Source organism: Bactrocera latifrons, unplaced genomic scaffold (assembly GCF_001853355.1).
Source record: "Bactrocera latifrons isolate USDA-ARS-PBARC rearing strain unplaced genomic scaffold, ASM185335v1 scaffold_8, whole genome shotgun sequence".
NCBI classification, from domain to species: Eukaryota; Metazoa; Arthropoda; class Insecta; order Diptera; family Tephritidae; genus Bactrocera; species Bactrocera latifrons.
Window position 1 is genome coordinate 1,179,080 of NW_017537489.1, and position 16,819 is coordinate 1,195,898.

At 37.9% G+C, this 16,819-nt stretch overlaps 3 protein-coding genes across 4 annotated transcripts; 2 read left to right on the forward strand and 1 right to left on the reverse strand.

Moving 5' to 3' along the window:
* Positions 1-93: 93 nt before the first annotated feature.
* Positions 94-7,509, reverse strand: LOC108976814 (peroxisomal targeting signal 2 receptor). 2 transcript variants are annotated; one of them, XM_018946173.1, is made up of 4 exons: positions 7,432-7,509; positions 1,665-1,904; positions 962-1,593; positions 94-887 (listed from the first exon to the last, which is right to left on the reverse strand). In XM_018946173.1, the coding sequence occupies exons 2-4, from the start codon at positions 1,866-1,868 to the stop codon at positions 716-718; spliced, it is 1,008 nt and encodes a 335-aa protein (XP_018801718.1). In that variant the 5' UTR covers positions 1,869-1,904; positions 7,432-7,509; the 3' UTR covers positions 94-715. The 2 variants fall into 2 exon arrangements, with proteins under 2 accessions (XP_018801718.1, XP_018801717.1); XM_018946172.1 differs by lacking the exon at positions 7,432-7,509 and adding an exon at positions 2,088-2,175.
* LOC108976812 (phosrestin-1) lies at positions 5,136-7,143 on the forward strand. Its single transcript, XM_018946171.1, has 3 exons — positions 5,136-6,162; positions 6,562-6,756; positions 6,824-7,143. The coding sequence occupies exons 1-3, from the start codon at positions 5,307-5,309 to the stop codon at positions 6,976-6,978; spliced, it is 1,206 nt and encodes a 401-aa protein (XP_018801716.1). The 5' UTR covers positions 5,136-5,306; the 3' UTR covers positions 6,979-7,143.
* A 3,588-nt stretch (positions 7,510-11,097) lies between the features above and the next one.
* Positions 11,098-13,792, forward strand: LOC108976744. The gene is made up of 3 exons (XM_018946016.1): positions 11,098-11,702; positions 13,390-13,522; positions 13,703-13,792. The coding sequence occupies exons 1-3, from the start codon at positions 11,098-11,100 to the stop codon at positions 13,772-13,774; spliced, it is 810 nt and encodes a 269-aa protein (XP_018801561.1). The 3' UTR covers positions 13,775-13,792.
* Positions 13,793-16,819: the final 3,027 nt, after the last annotated feature.

Here is a 16,819-nt window from a genome sequence, read left to right on the forward strand (position 1 = left end):
ATTTTATATATTCAGTAACATATGTACATATATGTATATCAAGTTTTACATAATCGTACATCATTATAATATGAAATGAGACATGAGACCTTGTATTTAAAATGCCGCTTCTTTACGAGCAAAATTTTACTAAAAACAATATATCCTATAAATAGCAGCCTTATCAAACTATTTTATTTTAGATTTGTATTATTTATTTGTCAGATTCGTCATTAAAGTTTAGCGAAAAGATTACACCTAATGGTTTTGGCACTGTTTAACTTGACAAATTATTTTGAGTAAAATTGCAAAACCAGCACCTAAAATACTAGGCTCATAAAATCTCTCCATTATACACGCTTTCTACTCTCTATCATTTAATATTTATACATTAAAACGAGTTAATTATTTTTTGTTTTTAAACATTTTTCCAAGGTACCTATTGAAAATTTCTATTATCACATTCAAGACACTTAGTTGGCGAAAATTTAGGATAGCTCAGCTACTTATTCCTCATGGACCTCTTTCATACATTTTTAGATCTATTTTATATGTTTGTAGATCATGAATTTGGTTCAGCTTCCTCAAACCTGCTTAGCTCCTTAATTCCTATACATTATAGCTAACAATTAGGTCACAGCGCATTTACAAAGCGTACTACGTTAATTCGACATTGGTGTCATTCATTCCTCTTTAGAATGATGATGCAATATCGTGTCCAACATTCCCCTATTAACTAGTCCAACATATCCTTTAATGTTTTCGGCGTATACACATTGATGACTGAATCCCAACCACAGTCCGCGAGCTGATGAGGCACGCCTGCATTCCAATCCAAACCGTAAACGAATTCCGTGTGATTTACATTCACCTCCATAGCATCCAAAGACTGATTGAAATCCCAAATCCTGTAAAATTAATTTCGTAAATACTCTGAATCTCCCCTAACATTTTAAGAAATATAGTTAGGAAGATCGAATACCTCGTTGTGAAATCGTAATTTGCCGTTGCTACCACCGTTGCTGTGGTCGGGGAAAAGGCCACCCGTCGCACTGCAAACTCCCCGGAGTAGAGTTGAAAGATGTGATGCCGCATGTTGCGCAAATCCCAAGCACGCACCAAACCATCCGAACCACCAGTCATCAAAATGTTCCGATCAAAATTGCTCCAGTCACAGGCGAGTACTTCACCGTTGTGCGCTGCTTCGATGCTCATCAAGGGTTTACCTGAAAATTCAAGAGCAGAATTCCATAAGTTTAAGTTACCATCTGTACTTACGCTAGCGAAGAGATTAGCAATTAGCGGTGAGAACTTGGCGCAATAGATGAGGTCACTGTGTCCCGTGTAGGTGGCGATTGAATTCTGACGATGGCAATCCCACAATTTCATGGTACCATCCCAACTGGCCGACAGTAGTTGATGACAATTCCACTGTTCACCCCAGTTGATGCTGTAAACCTCATTTTTGTGTTCCTGCAAACAAATCAGCGGTTGCTTCAGCGACTTCATTGTTGTCTCTGTTGCCGCTATGTCATTATCAAGGCCACCCCAAATTTGTAGAGAGCCATCGCCAGAAGCCGTTGCCGCTATGTTATCTGCATATGGACACCAAGCCTATAAAAGAAAATAAAACAATGTGAGTCCACTTCATGGAGATAAATGTTCAATTGTTTTTAGATTTTTACCACATCGAAAAGTCCATCAGTCCACTCCATGCGTCCGAGTTCCGTCAAGCCCTTACCACCTGCTGCAGGTAGCTCCAGGAGAAACAACGTACCACCACCTGCCAAACCGTATAGTTGACTTGTAGCCAATAGTAAATGATTTGGCTGGAATGGTGAGAAGCGTACGCTGTAGCCATGACGATCTGGAGTCGAACACGACTGCATAGCTCAATAGCGTTGTGTGCTGGATGGATTTAAAATCTGCAATCAATAAAGAAGTTAGAGCTGATATAGTATATGAGTCGTATAATCCTAATGTATTTAATTGGTTCTGTAGAAAAATTATTAAATATCTTTCATTATTCCGAATCGCAATCATTATGCGGAACACATATCTTTGTCCGTGTGTGCGTTCATTAAGGAAATTGTATTTAATAAATGCACCTTTGATGATCAGCTCAGACAATCACCAGTGATATGAGGGTGCATGTCCTTACTGTTTGCCTAAAAGTATACTACAAGATTTTCGTAAAAGCAATACTAGCCGCAGATAAAGACAGATGAAACCGGAAATCGAACAAACTGTTAGAAAAAGTTCGTTAAGTTTTTTAATTAGGCGTTTCTCGTCAATTTCTAGAGGAGGTGTCGAACGGTTTTTCTACCCAGAAAAGTAGATGTTATAAATATACCAGTTATGCTTATTATGTTCACACACATGAGTTATATAAAAGAATATGCCTCTATGTATACCCAGTAAGCGAGAAAATGAGGGTTTTAAGATGTCAACAAATTCAAACATTTTATGCGTCTGTCATATGCATCAATAGTTTAGTCAAATACGCTATAAGGAAAATTATTTCTAAGAAATATTAATTATTATTATTAAGTTATGCGTTCTCCAAGTAGTTCAAAATTTTAGAAATTTTTTTCAAGACCTTCTGTGTATTTGAGGTATCTTATTTCCTGTTAACTGAAAAGACAACGGGCAAAACCAGAATAGTTTCGGTAGTTATTTCTTCTTATAGCAAGAAGTTGGTTATAGATCTGTCTTCGTAAGGCCCCGGTAGGAACGATTACTTATGAATGAGGAACTTAATTCCTCTAATCTAGTCTCGTAAACTTATCTCTACGTCTCCTCAAATTACACATTTTCAAATACTCGATATATTTTCCCAAGAGAATAATTCTTATTTTTTACCCATTCAAACAGGATTAAATCGCCGAAATAACAGTCGTTAACCCGGGTCTATTCTGGATGTTTTGAAAATTGTTCGTATACTCTCGATTTTCGTTTTTGTAAGCTTTTTAGTTTCCAGAGGAGGTTCCAAAACTTTGGTTTATTGGTCAATAAAATAACGTGGGCGCCGTAAGCTATTGATTATTTCGATAAGTTATTGTTCTTTTATTCTACTATGGCTTCAGAATAAGTGGGCGCAAGTGAATATATCGAGCAAAAGCAATGGAAAGTGGAAGCAACATTGGAATTCGCAGGAAAAGTTAAATGTAGAACGCAAAACAAAATTATGTATGTGCAACTAAAAGCAAACGCAGAAGTCGCATGTTTCCGATTTGTATGGGAAAATGATGAAACCTCGCTGATTATATCAAACAAAGTGCTTTAAAAAGGTATTTATGTATGGAAGGGTGTTTGCGGTAACCATTATGCCCAATGTAGATCTAGTAATATTCATTTTCACTGTCCCTAAGCGACAACCGATAACCGCCGCGTTTTTAGCCCGAAACGTAGGCAATGTAATATAAAATATCGGTATCTTATGATGAGTTCACATAGAGTTGACCGTATTTTCTTCACTTCCTTATTAATATAAACGGTGGGACCGATCGGTTTAACAAAACTTTTTAAGTACCTCTGAAGTGTAAATTTTTTGATTACAAACGAGTTTTTCTGGATCCCCATCGCCTCAGCCGGCGGAAGCAGAGGAAGACCTTCACTCAGTTGAAAATACCAGGTGGATATACTTTAAAGTGGATAGGACCCTTTAAGATCATGTTGTGAATATATTCTGGATTAAAACTCCCTAAGGTAATAATTTCGTCTATCTTGGAACCAGCGTAAACACCACCAACAATGTCAGCCTAGAAATCCAACGCAGGATAACTCTTGCCAACAGGTGCTACTTCGGACTGAGTAGGCAATTGAGAAGCGAAGTCCTCTCTCAACAAACAAAACCAAACTCTATAAGTCACTCATAATTCCCGTCCTGCTACATGGTGCAGAGGCTTGGACGATGTCAACAACGGATGAGTCGACATTGCGAGTTTTCGAGAGAAAAGTTCTGCGAAAGATTTATGGTTCTTTGCGCGTTGGCCACCGCGTATATCGCATTCGATGGAACGATGAGCTGTACGAGATATACGACGACATTGACATAGATCAGCGAATTAAAAGACAGCGGCTACGCTGGCTAGGTCATGTTGTCCGGATGGACGAAAACACTCCAGCTCTGAAGGTATTCGACGCAGTACCCGCCGGGGGAAGCAGAGGAAGAGGAAGACCCCCAGTCCGTTGGAAGGACCAAGTGGAGAAGGACCTGGCTTCACTTGGAATATCTAATTGGCGCCACGTAGCGAAAAGAAGAAACGACTGGCGCGCTATTGTTAACTCGGCTATAATCGCGTTAGCGGTGACTACGCCAATCGAGAAGAAGAAGAAGAAGAAGGTAGTTCTTTGCATTTGCTTTTTCTAAGCTAAATGTGACCAATTCTTAAAATAACTTTGATATGGTATGATATTGTAATATATATTGCTCTTTTTTTTAGAGTCTCTGGGGAAATATACCAAATATCATGATAATACACACAACAGTGAGCAGTTAAAGAAGAGTAACGGATCGGAAAATATTCCAACAAATTTAGAGTAAAATGGAGATAATATTGTACAATTTCAACTAATATCGCTTAAAGAAGGCATAATCATTAAAAATTGTTATGGAAATATATACCGGAGAAAACTATCGCACAATAAACATAAAGGTTATCTAATGAGTTATGTACATATAATCCACTCTAAATCCACGTAATACTAATTCGCATTAGCCAACGGCACGGTCCACTGACCAAACTAACCTTTCAGGTTAGATAAGACGAGAGTGCAACCCACACATTTACGCTAACCTTGCTTGAGGTCGCAAAAAACTTAAATGTCACACAAAATGCAGCTGTATTTACTTTGCCACTACTTACATGGGCTAAAGAAAGGAAAAGCGCGTCAAATACAACTGACTTATATACACGAAACATACAGTTAGGCGCACCACCGTTTTCAAACGCAATCCCGCAGTTGATATTCAAACAACGGCTTCTCAGGGCCAGCCGCTGGAATGTACGCGTAGCCGTAATTAAAAGGCAGCGCATAACTACGTAGATGTAATGAGCAAATCCACTTAGTACAAAAGCAGGTAACCAACAACAGCCCCCCTACTGAAATATTGGGGATGAAAGGCAAAGGTATATAAGCAGGTACATGCGGTCACAGTGGTTGCATTTCCCTTCAGACGCGCGCGAACATTACAAGAACCCCAAACCAAATAAATCATACAGTACTAGAAATAAAAACTTAATTGACCAACCGTGAAAACGCAAGGATAACGGAATTTCTTTTGAATTGAACTACTAATAGTTGTGAATTGAGAATTTCAAAAAATGGTTGTATCTGTGAAAGTATTCAAGAAGGCCACACCCAATGGCAAGGTGACCTTCTATTTGGGACGTCGCGATTTCATTGACCACTTGGACTACTGTGATCCTGTGGACGGTGTTGTGGTCGTGGATCCGGATTATTTGAAAAATCGTCGTGTTTACGGACAACTGGTCACCACCTATCGCTATGGCCGCGAAGAGGATGAGGTCATGGGTGTCAAATTCTCCAAGGAGCTCATATTATGCCGCGAACAAATCGTACCGATGACCAATAGCAACATGGAAATGACACCGATGCAGGAGAAGCTCGTACGCAAACTAGGCAGCAATGCACATCCATTCACCTTCCACTTCCCACCCAATTCACCCAGCTCCGTAACACTCCAACAGGAAGGCGATGATATGGGCAAACCGCTTGGCATTGAATACAACATTCGTGCCTATGTTGCCGATTCAGAAGATGATCGTCAACACAAACGCAGCATGGTCAGTTTGGTGATCAAGAAGCTGCAGTATGCACCGCCAACACGCGGTCAGCGTTTGCCCAGCTCGTTGGTGAGCAAAGGTTTCACGTTCTCCAATGGCAAAATCAGCTTGGAAGTTACGCTGGATCGTGAGATTTACTATCATGGCGAGAAAGTAGCTGCCACCGTGCAGATCAGCAATAATTCGAAGAAATCGGTTAAGAATATTAAATGTTTCATAGTGCAACACACAGAGATCACCATGGTGAATGCGCAGTTTAGCAAACATGTGGCACAGTTGGAGACTAAGGAGGGCTGCCCGATCACGCCGGGGGCGAATCTGTCGAAGACATTCTATTTGATTCCATTGGCAGCGAATAATAAGGATCGGCATGGTGAGTAATTACATTGTTGATGATCGAATAGTGGTGAGTGAGTGAAAATTCGCTGAGGATGTCAAACACTAAAGCTTTATTATTTGTTGGAAGCTTGCGGTTTATAATTAAAAAAACGTCGGTTGTATTTTAGCGCAATATTAAAAATTTTAGCCACATAGTAATTTTTAAGGGAAAATCCGTTATACAGTTTGGCAGTGATACAAATTTTAACTAAATTGTCTCCTCATTCGGAAGCTTTCAGTAAAACAGTGAAATATATTGCCTACATTTTGAGGCAATATTAAATTTTTTAGTCAAGTCACAAACCTCAAATTCAGAAATTATTCACCAATTTTTTTTTTTTTTGTAAGATTGAAACATAATTGCTTTTCAATGATTTATTGAAACTTTTCAAAGGTATTGCACTCGATGGCCATTTGAAGGACGAGGATGTGAACTTGGCCTCCTCAACTCTGGTACAGGAGGGTAAATCTACCGGCGATGCCTGTGGTATTGTGATTTCATATTCGGTGCGTATTAAGCTGAACTGCGGTACATTGGGAGGAGAAATGCAGACGGATGTGCCCTTCAAGCTGCTGCAGCCCGCACCGGGTAAGTCAGACAACAAAACAAAAACGATAGCAATAGCACTATTTAAAAACACGTACACCCACTTCAGGTTCCGTCGAGAAGAAGCGCTCGAATGCCATGAAGAAAATGAAGTCGATCGAACAGCATCGCGGTGTAAAGGGCTACTACCAGGATGACGATGACAATATCGTATTCGAGGACTTTGCCAAAATGCGCATGAATAATGTTAATATGGATGATTAGGCGTTGTAGCAAGTAATAAAATGTCGCACGTGTATGTGGCAAATGCCACGCAGGTTTCGGTTACCCTCACACGAGTTTGCCACGAGGGCGTATGTGATATTTCTACTATACGTAATTGCAATTGGAAAGTATATTAACTGTGAACGTAATTTGTTGCAACAAAAACAATAACAACAGCAGTCATTTCGACATCGCATCTCATCAGCAGCGGGGCTTAAACTAAATAACTTAATAATATTTAAATTATTGTTATTACAAATTTTTGTGTTATTGTTTTTGTTTTAATTTTTATGTATTTGTGTGTGTTTGCGCAGCAATAATCCAAATAGTTTACACACACAAATATCTATATGGTGCAATTACATATTTATGCACTAATCTTAAGCAATAAAAAAATTAATAAAATGAATTGTGAAATTTGAAAAAAAAAAAATTCTTTTAGCGAGCACTTACTTGTTAGAGCACACAACACTTGGGTTTTTAGTAGTTAGAACTACTGTTTATTATTATTATTTTTTAATTGTTATTTATAAAACTTAAATGTTTGAAAAATAATTTTTAAATATGTCAAAAATGTATTTTTAGATTTTCTTAGTTTTTAAATTTGTCAAAAATGAATTTTAAATATTTCAAAAATAATTTTTAAATATTTCAAAAATATTTTCAAATATTTCAAAAATAATTTAAAATATTTCAAAAATAATTGAAAACTTTAGAAAAATATTTTTAATGCGTATTTGAAGCCTTTCGATGACCGTGTAGACTATTTTGTAGCTCCGTTCAGCGTTCTGCAAGTTTCAAATGCGACTGTTGCATATGACGCAAGGTCAGCAGCGAAGCCAACTAACTGCGATGTGACACACTGTCATATATGTGTGTGTATGTTTATGTGCATGCATATATGTATGTAGCTACTATGTAAATAATGGTTGGGCAGAGGGTTGCTTAAGGGTTGAAGTGCAAACGAATTTTCTATTTATTAATGAAAGTTAGAAGTATAAACATATACTATACATACATATATGTATCTAAACGAAATTACATTCTTCTACATCTACATGTACATAACTTCTACACACTTCTTCGTCTACAAAACTTAACAATAGCTTGCCACCCTTATGACCCACTTCCACAACTCTTCGCACTTCTTTCAATACAAACACACTTAATGCCGACATAACCTTAACCAATCAGCACTCAGTAGCGTGTCAACAACCCTTTCGCTTGTAGGCATTTCATTGGCCTTTGAGAAGTTGCTGCCGAAAGCACACGAAGCCCGCATATTGATACGAAACTAACCCGTTGGCCTAACGGTCATAATTCCCTTGAATTTGTAAGTGCTTATGTTTGTATCTATGTATGTACTTGCCTGCAATATCCTTGCAATATTCATTCATTTTATGGTAGCCATAATTGTTGGTCTTTGAAAATCATTGAAAAAATCTCGTACGTTACTTATGCAAATCAGCTCTGCTCGAATTCTTATTTGTTTTTTTGCTTTTCCGAAACACAAACCAGTTCCTTGCCAAAAATTCGCAGCTGTTTTGGAGTTCGCAAAATATCCACTCCACACCCAGTTGGCAAGGTCATGCTTTGTATAGTTATAGTTAAGGTTTAATTGTGAAAGGTGTTGTTGGTGATGTTGGCAGTGCCTACTCGGGAAGCTTTGAATTTTCTGTTTAAAAGTGTTGAGTATTTTTAGAGTGTTAAATCACGATTTTTGATTGTAATTTTATTGAAGGTCAGTGGACGTGCTCTAGAAATATGTACATAAATATTTGTGTATACGAAAGAACATACTATATATAAAGTACATCATACAAACATATATGTTATTCAGTTAAACCAAAAGTTTAGCCTTTCTGCAACATAGACTTCGTGAATAGTAAAGATTTGTTGCTGACAAGAAGATATTAACTTCAGTTTACTTGGCATATGTACATATGTATGTGAAAGTCAAATGTCCTGAGTATTGCGAACCACTCAAACTAATTTCATGTTTATATAATTTCTTAACGTCAAAATACAAATATTATCAAATAATAATAATTATTAAATAGAAATTCCATTTCGAGATTTCCTACTTTTTATGGAAAAAACTCAAACTTCAAATATAATGGAGAAAGTATATTATCATTCGAAAGAACATTCTTTGGCATTTATTTTTGGAGATATCGATGACTCGTTCGAGCATTTCGATTGGTAACTGGCGAGTGACATCCGCAATGTTTTGCTCCAAGGTGTGAATCGAAGCGGAATTATGCGCTTACACTCTAGACTTTACATATCCCCACAGAAAAAAGTTTGACGGTGTGATATCATATGATATTGGTGGCCAATCGACCGGCCTAAAACGAGAAATTATCTGCTCACCGAAGTGTTCTCTCAATTAATCCATTGATTGATGCGACGTGTGAGACGTGGCTCCGTTTTGTTGAAGCCAATTGTCGCCGAGATCACGAGCTTCCATTTCAAACATCATTTTGCTGTTTACATACCCATTGAACCAGAAATAGACCTGATCGCTAAAAAAAATTTTACTCTGAAACGTATTGGAACTTTTCAAGAGCCCATAGAGCGAAGCGATGTCATTTGGGAAGGTCGAGCGGCTTCAGTTCTTGTACAGTCTGTATTTCGTACACTTTTTCTTTTCCTTCACGGTCTACGTGTACACTCTCAGCTATTTTCTTCACAACGTGTAGTCTATTCAGTAAAATATTATCCAATAATGAATGATTTAAGATAGGTGAAAATTAAAGTGTTTTTTTTTTAACTATTCATTTTTTTCAATCCCCTCATGAAATTTCTTTGGAAATACTCTAAAAAAATTCCTCGAAAATTTGAGCCCTTATCGTAAACATTAAGGACTGCACCAAGGCATGTAAAAATTTTCCATTGAGAATACACGACAATCGTGATTTCTTATCTTGAAATTTCTATATCTCGCTATTATTAATACTTCTTGAGATATTCGGATTTTTAAGTAAGACTTTATAGAATTTTCATAGATGGTATATAATAAAAAATCTATGAAAATTCCATACGTTCTTACAAAATTTGGATTTGGACTTCTGAAATTTTCATGTTAGTCAAGTGGAAAAATTTTGAGATTTTAATAAGCTCTATTCATATGAAGAGAGCACCCCTTTAAATTGTCTCTCGTTCTTCATCTTGGCTTTAATCGGTCAGTTTGAACACGTTATAGTGGGCGATTTAAAGAACTCGATTTTGACAAGCCAGTTTGTATGGCAGCTCTATGCTGAAGTGGTTCGGTCTCGGCAGTTCCAACAAATGAGCAGTTACAGACTTGACTTGGAGAAAAGGACGTGTGCGAAGGTTCAGATAGATATATCAAAAACTTAGGGACTGGTGCGCCTATATACAGACAGACCTGCATGGCTAAACCGACTCTCACTCTTCAGGCTTGTCATTTATGGTATATGTATACTTTATCGTTTATTCGACAACTATGATCATCATCTCCTTAATGTGAACTGGTCCACCTATTAATAGGAATATAATCTAAACAACTCTGCTAATATATGATAATATAATGTAGTCATATTTACAAGAGTACAGACTACTAAAAAGGAGTTCGAAAATATATACATTTGTAATAATATCTTTCTATTTATGCATTAATTTTCACTCACTCCTCAATCTAAAGCAGTGCAGTTATTATAATCGTATCTTGTCTATTGCACAATCATCGTAACTTTTGATTGGAATCTGTCGTCAATGACTTGCTCTTTTCCATTTTATTTTTCAAATTCAAAGACGTCGAATACGTCATCAGTCATTTCACACTCCGCTGAATTGTGTCAAGAAAGCTGTCTGTATGTACATACATTATGGTAGAGAAATGGCAGAAATCGGGTTAGATGTTAGTGGTGCGCTGTGCCACGGTTAAATGGTCCTCTATGGCATTCAGAAAACTTCCGCTTCAAAGGGTTTGATTACACAGCACGGCAGTGGCTATAAATGTGACTGTCAACCAGATTTCAGCATTGTAAGCTTTCATACGCCGTCAATGGTTAAAGACTTTCAAATTGGGAACGAAGAAATTGCGCAGATACAAATAGTTAAAACCTAGAAAGTGAAAAGTGTTTAACTTTAAACATGTTGTATATTATAATTTTAACCTTACAATTGTTGAATGACCATTGTGGCGCTCAATACTCGCACGCACGTCGCGATCCACGCATCCGTCTTTCGGGTACTAACAACACCAATGACCAGTTGCATCTCAACGATCAAATCGCAACACTCAATGCAACGACATTGTACGGTCAGTTGCCGACATATGGTTACAGTCAACCAAAATACGCGACATCAGTGCGGGCCACACCGCCTGAAGTGGCCAAATATCGTAATCTCGGTAATTACTTCCAAGTTATTCCGCCGAATACTCAACTAACAATGTTCGAACCGCCCGTCGCCACCGCCAAGCGAGAACTCAAGCAGCATTCGGAGTATTTAACGCCGTTTTCATTTACTCACCGTGTATTGCACTTGGGGAACGAACATAAACAGGACTTGCGCCCGCGACGCTACACGAATTCGAGCTACAATGCTGAACTTTCACAAAATGATTTAAAAGAAACAAATACCCTCCGCGCTGTCTCAACCGCTAGAAGCACACAGCGAGTACCGCAAGAGAGTGTGCGTAATTCGCAGGAGCAAAGAGAGCAACCTAAAATAATTAAGCAGACACAATCTTTTCAGTAAGTGTTCACTGTTAATTAAAGATTTTGACATAAATTTAAAGTTTCGAACTATATAGTAGATTAAAAGTTATTTAAAGCGATAGAGTCTTAGTTTATACTTTGCCTAAATCTTAAATAATTGAAAGAAATGGCCGTAATGTACTTAGTTACTGAAAAGCTTTATTTCAAACTTTTAACAAGCAAACCACAGAATCGGTAGGCAATTGTGAAAACATAAAAGTCATATCAGTAATCAAAACCCTATACCTTCGTATTATTATTCCAGTTCCCATGTGAAAACCCTAATGATAATTAAATTTTTATACAATATACCAGGCGTTACAGTCGCAAGAAAAATTTCCTCGAGGACGACCGTCAAAAATTGTGTTAATTGGTTTCAATGGGGTCGTATGTCAGATTTTGATGAATCCCACCCATTTATCGAAATAAACCGTTATCATGAAAGATAGTCTCACAAGAAAATTATCGTGAATGCTTGACTATAGGCTTCTGCCTCCATATTCGCCAGACATAGAGATGGCAAATATCCAAAAATAAAAACAACTTAAAGGGCGGTCGTTTTACAAGATGGATGATAATCGCTGCAAGTACTTAAGGTTATTCCTAAATTCGAGTTTGAGAAACGTTTCAGCGATTGGAAGAAGCGCTGGCCTATGTGCAATATTGAATGGTAAATATTTTAAAGTCGACAACATTATTGTAGACGAATGTTGTGTTAGCAGTGTGATTAAGTGCGCCCAACCAAGATTCAATACGTTTTTAAAGAAAACACACAGCAACTTCAAATTTAATGGGAAGTGTTTATTATCATTTGAAAGAACATTCTATGGAATTTATTTTTTTAAGATTATCTCTCTATATTATCTGGCAAATGATACGCGTCATGTTTTGTTCCAAGACCTGAATCGAAGCGAGATTGTGTGCACAGACAATAGACATTATACATATATCCCCATAAGAAAAAGTGTGATTTCACATGATCTTGGCGGCCAATCGACTGGCCTAAAATTAGAAATTATCTGCTCACCGAAGAGTTCTCTCAATAAATCTATTGAATAGATGCGACGTGTGGGAAATGGCGTCGTCTGGTTGAAACCACATGTTGACGACATCACGAGCTTCAATTTCAGGCAACAAAAAGTCGGTTATCATGGCGCGATAACAGTCGCAATGGACGGTTTCGTTGTCACTGACCTCATTTTAAAAGAAAAAGGGAAAGATGATTCCACCGACCCACAAGCCACACCAAGCTGATGTTTTTTCTGGATGAAATGGCAGCTCTGGAATCTCTTCAGGTTGCTCTTCGTCCTAAATGAGGCAATTTTGCTTGTTAAATATTCAGTGAGTCAGAAATAGGCCCCACCACTTAACAAAATTTGGCTCGAAAACGTCGGGTCTTTTTGGAACTTTTCAAGACCCCATAGAGCGAAGCAATGTCGCTTGGGCAGGTCGAAAATGCTTCAAATCGTTGATACATTAGTTCGAGTTGCCAATAATTAATGCTGGGTCTCAAGTTGAGTGATGGTGTTATGAACAGAAGACTGATTAAGTTGAGCAAAGCGCGTGAAACACATTCTTTTCAGAACGTTAATTTTATTAAATTCGTTTCAAAACAAAATACTTTAGTAAAAAAATATTTATTGCTATGCTTTTAACCGCAGTTATTATTTTTATCGTCTCTTAGTGATATATACATGCGATTTAAGAATCCACAACAACAGAGTTTTGGGCATGTTGAATTCCAACCACAAAAACGCTTTGAGAAACGTTTCGAGTCGCTAAACAACAACAACAATGGCAATCGTCATCGCGGTGAGGTGAGTACGAGTGCTTCACTTTTGGGCTGAATCGCTTAAATAATCACAACCTTATATGCAGTATGCAAACACATTTCAAGCGTGACTTGAGCAAATGCAAATTTTCTCTACGCATGCGCACAAAGCGCAACCAAGCACTTAACGTGAATTTTGAATGAAATTTAACATATTTCATTGCAGATCGTATGGGCTGATGCGACGGGCGGTTACGGTGAGCATCATTGGGATTTGACGCAAGGAAAATTACGTTGAGGCGCCACCGAAACGTGACTTTACGCAATTCTTAAGTATTTATGCTAATACAATTAGAAGGTAACATTCAGAAAAGATTCCATTTGATATGCAAATATGATTTAATGAACATTAGTATATCAAAATATGTGTGTATATATTAATAAAAAGAGAGAGTGAGAGAAATGGAAACAGAAACTGCAATACAATGCAAAAACAAAAATAAAAAATTATCTTTAATAATTGCATGCTTCATTTGCATTAGAATGTTGGATAGCTGGGCGCCTCTGAAAGAAGCGCTTACAACCAAAAATGCAGCCGATTTCGATAGTAGGGGTAAGGAGTGCAGTTAAAGGTGAAGCTGTAAATTACTACTGCTACTGAGTTTCTATTTATTTACAGTTTATTTCTCACGCCAAAAGTGGTCAGTCAAGTTTTGCGATGATAAAAGGTCAATTCGGCTGGATAGATAGGCGATCGTTCGGTCGGTTGGTCTGTGGGTCTGTTGGTACGACGGTCTGTCGCGGCGCGCCAAGTAAACGTGGTAACTAGGACACTCGCCGAAAGGAAAACCAGTTCCGCATAGAAGATGATTATAAATCTTCTAAGGTGATGCGGCATTAATTTTGTTACGAGGACGACGGTCATACATACATATGTAGCAGTGCAATGGCTATGCAAATGAGGCCAAGCTAAAGCTAGACTAGACACAAGCAGCGCTAATCTTAAGGGTTGCACACGCTGCTAAACTATCCTTACAAGAGTAGGTTACCTGTGCGCAAATTATTGTAACTTCTGTAAAAATAGATGTTGTAATGTCTTGGACGCTTTGGTTTTTGTGTCCTTGTAACAGGGATGTTTGCCTTTTTGTGTGTCGCCGCTGTCCGCGTAGCATTTGCATAAAACAAAAACAACAATACAGGTATATGTGTCTGTATAGTTATGACACTTTCGTCCAGCTGTGTGCGCTTGCTGCTTGCCGAACTTAATCCTACCACAGGCCATTGTCCGACTAAATTATTCAAAACAAATTTTCCGCTTGATTGCCACTTTGACATTTGTCCATCGAATCAATAATATTTCGTTGCTGATTTCTACGCTTCACTCATATTACTAAACATATGCGCGCATGCCCCTCTGCTTCGTCGCCATGTCCTTATCCCCTAACGCTGTCTAGAAGTTCATTCGCTCACCTTCTCGGCTTCATTAACGTCATTAATGCTCGCTGTATGTGTGCCTTTGCTTTGCTGCTACCAAAGTAGCCTTTGGCCAGAACCGGTTTCTAGCTTCTGGCGTAACTTTTGTGGGAAGTGACCCTCGCGCCGTAGCATATTGATAAGACAGTGCAATGGAAACCCTTTTCTTAGTGTTTTACGTGTGAGACATTATGTACATATGTATCTCTGATGGCACACATATGTGTCCTTTCACAGCGCCAGCGTCAGCTCGAAAGGACATTCTAGCGCGTTTTATGTGTACATTTCATTTGATCACTGTTATTGTTGTTGATTATTCTCCTGGCGCTTGGACTTAATTTATGCGTTGAGAAATTTCGTCTGATTGTCTTGTCTGCTCTTGCCTTGCCTTACCATGCCGTGTCTGGTCCGAACCGGTTTGACCGGTCCAGCTTGAGTTGGTGACCATGTTTAACATGCCGGTATATTATGTGCCTTGTGCATAGAAGATCGCGGTTTCGGGTGAACGCTTGATTTGACAGTAAGTATGTATGTTGGTAAACGCGTTTGTTGACATCAAACAGTCATGCATATGACTAAACATAGTGTGAGAACTTTTCCGCGATCTTTGTATTTTGATACTCACGCATCTCCCCCGGATCTGCGCTGCTCGAAGGTCAAAGACTTACCTAATTGACCGATTTATCAACATACCTACATGTTTCTTCTTTACATTTTGTGTTTGATTAACTTGCAGAAAGTTGATAGTTGCGAATGACAATTTGAAGCGACTCTGTTTATCCATTGTAAATGAAACTTTAACATTGAAACTAAGCCACTTTGCTAAAAATGCTATTGGATATGGTTAAACACAAAAACTCTAGCTAGAGGTGTACAGGAGCTTAGAATCTCAGACACTTAAGGAAGTATTCCACTTGTACTAAGTGTTGAATTTCCAAAAATATAGTCTTAAAGAATATTTTCGGAAGTTGTCTCAAACCCATAAATTCATTTAAACCTGCTTTCTATATGGCTAACTCGTTCGAGCTAAGAAGTATTCAGAAAAACTAATATCATCTTCTTCTTTTTTATAGATTCTATCACACTTTAATTGGTTTTTATTACATCCAAAGCGGAGTCTTTTACAATTTTCACAAGTCGACTCCAGTTTGAAGCCTCAAAATCAGATTCTTGTTAACTTTTACTAATAGGAAAGTCCTAGGCTTTACTTTTTTCAGCTTCCTCCAGCAGACTTCGTTTCGAATAACATTCCAACTGCTCATTGGGAGTGGATACTTAGTTTTCTTTCCGCCCCTTCTCAGACTCCGAAGCTAACATATTGTGCAATTTTTTATTATGTTGACAGAGGGTCGAAATTGACAAAAGCTTCAATACGAAACTACTGATATGTATGATACATATATGAAAATTGTAATACTACTACAACTTCCCCAACAAGCTTTAGTTAGCACCAAGACTCCTCCGAACGATGTGGATTTTTCAAGCGCTATAGAAAACCTGTAAGAAAGCCTGACGAGATCTTATGACTAAGTTCTGGAAAATACTCAAATTACAGAACATTTAAATGAAAATAACTTCAGATATTTGATATTATTAAATTGTCACACATTTGCTCTAAGTTGAATGTTTCAATTCTAAGTTCGAAGTTGTAGTTGTTCCGTCTTAATATTGTGGTCAATATTAATTAGGATAGCAATTTAAGGCAATAAATCCAACTGAATGCATAATTCAACAGTATCACACTGTCGGTGAACAGAGATCACATTCTATTTATGAGTTTGGAGGCCACCTAGAGGCAAAGTGCTTCTCCTAGCAGAGGTGTATTTTTAAATGAAAGGATATATTATATATCCAAGCAAGCAGTATCAAT

Coding starts and splice junctions, on each gene's coding strand:
- LOC108976814 (XM_018946173.1), bottom strand. CDS start 1,868: ATGCAGTCGTGTTCGACTCCAGATCGTCATGGCTACAGCGTACGCTTC. Junction 1,594..1,664: donor CTGATGGACTTTTCGATGTG/GTAAAAATCTAA, acceptor TTTCTTTTATAG/GCTTGGTGTCCATATGCAGA. Junction 888..961: donor AATTACGATTTCACAACGAG/GTATTCGATCTT, acceptor TTAATTTTACAG/GATTTGGGATTTCAATCAGT.
- LOC108976812 (XM_018946171.1), top strand. CDS start 5,307: ATGGTTGTATCTGTGAAAGTATTCAAGAAGGCCACACCCAATGGCAAG. Junction 6,163..6,561: donor GAATAATAAGGATCGGCATG/GTGAGTAATTAC, acceptor AACTTTTCAAAG/GTATTGCACTCGATGGCCAT. Junction 6,757..6,823: donor GCTGCTGCAGCCCGCACCGG/GTAAGTCAGACA, acceptor CACCCACTTCAG/GTTCCGTCGAGAAGAAGCGC.
- LOC108976744 (XM_018946016.1), top strand. CDS start 11,098: ATGTTGTATATTATAATTTTAACCTTACAATTGTTGAATGACCATTGT. Junction 11,703..13,389: donor AAGCAGACACAATCTTTTCA/GTAAGTGTTCAC, acceptor ATCGTCTCTTAG/TGATATATACATGCGATTTA. Junction 13,523..13,702: donor GCAATCGTCATCGCGGTGAG/GTGAGTACGAGT, acceptor ATTTCATTGCAG/ATCGTATGGGCTGATGCGAC.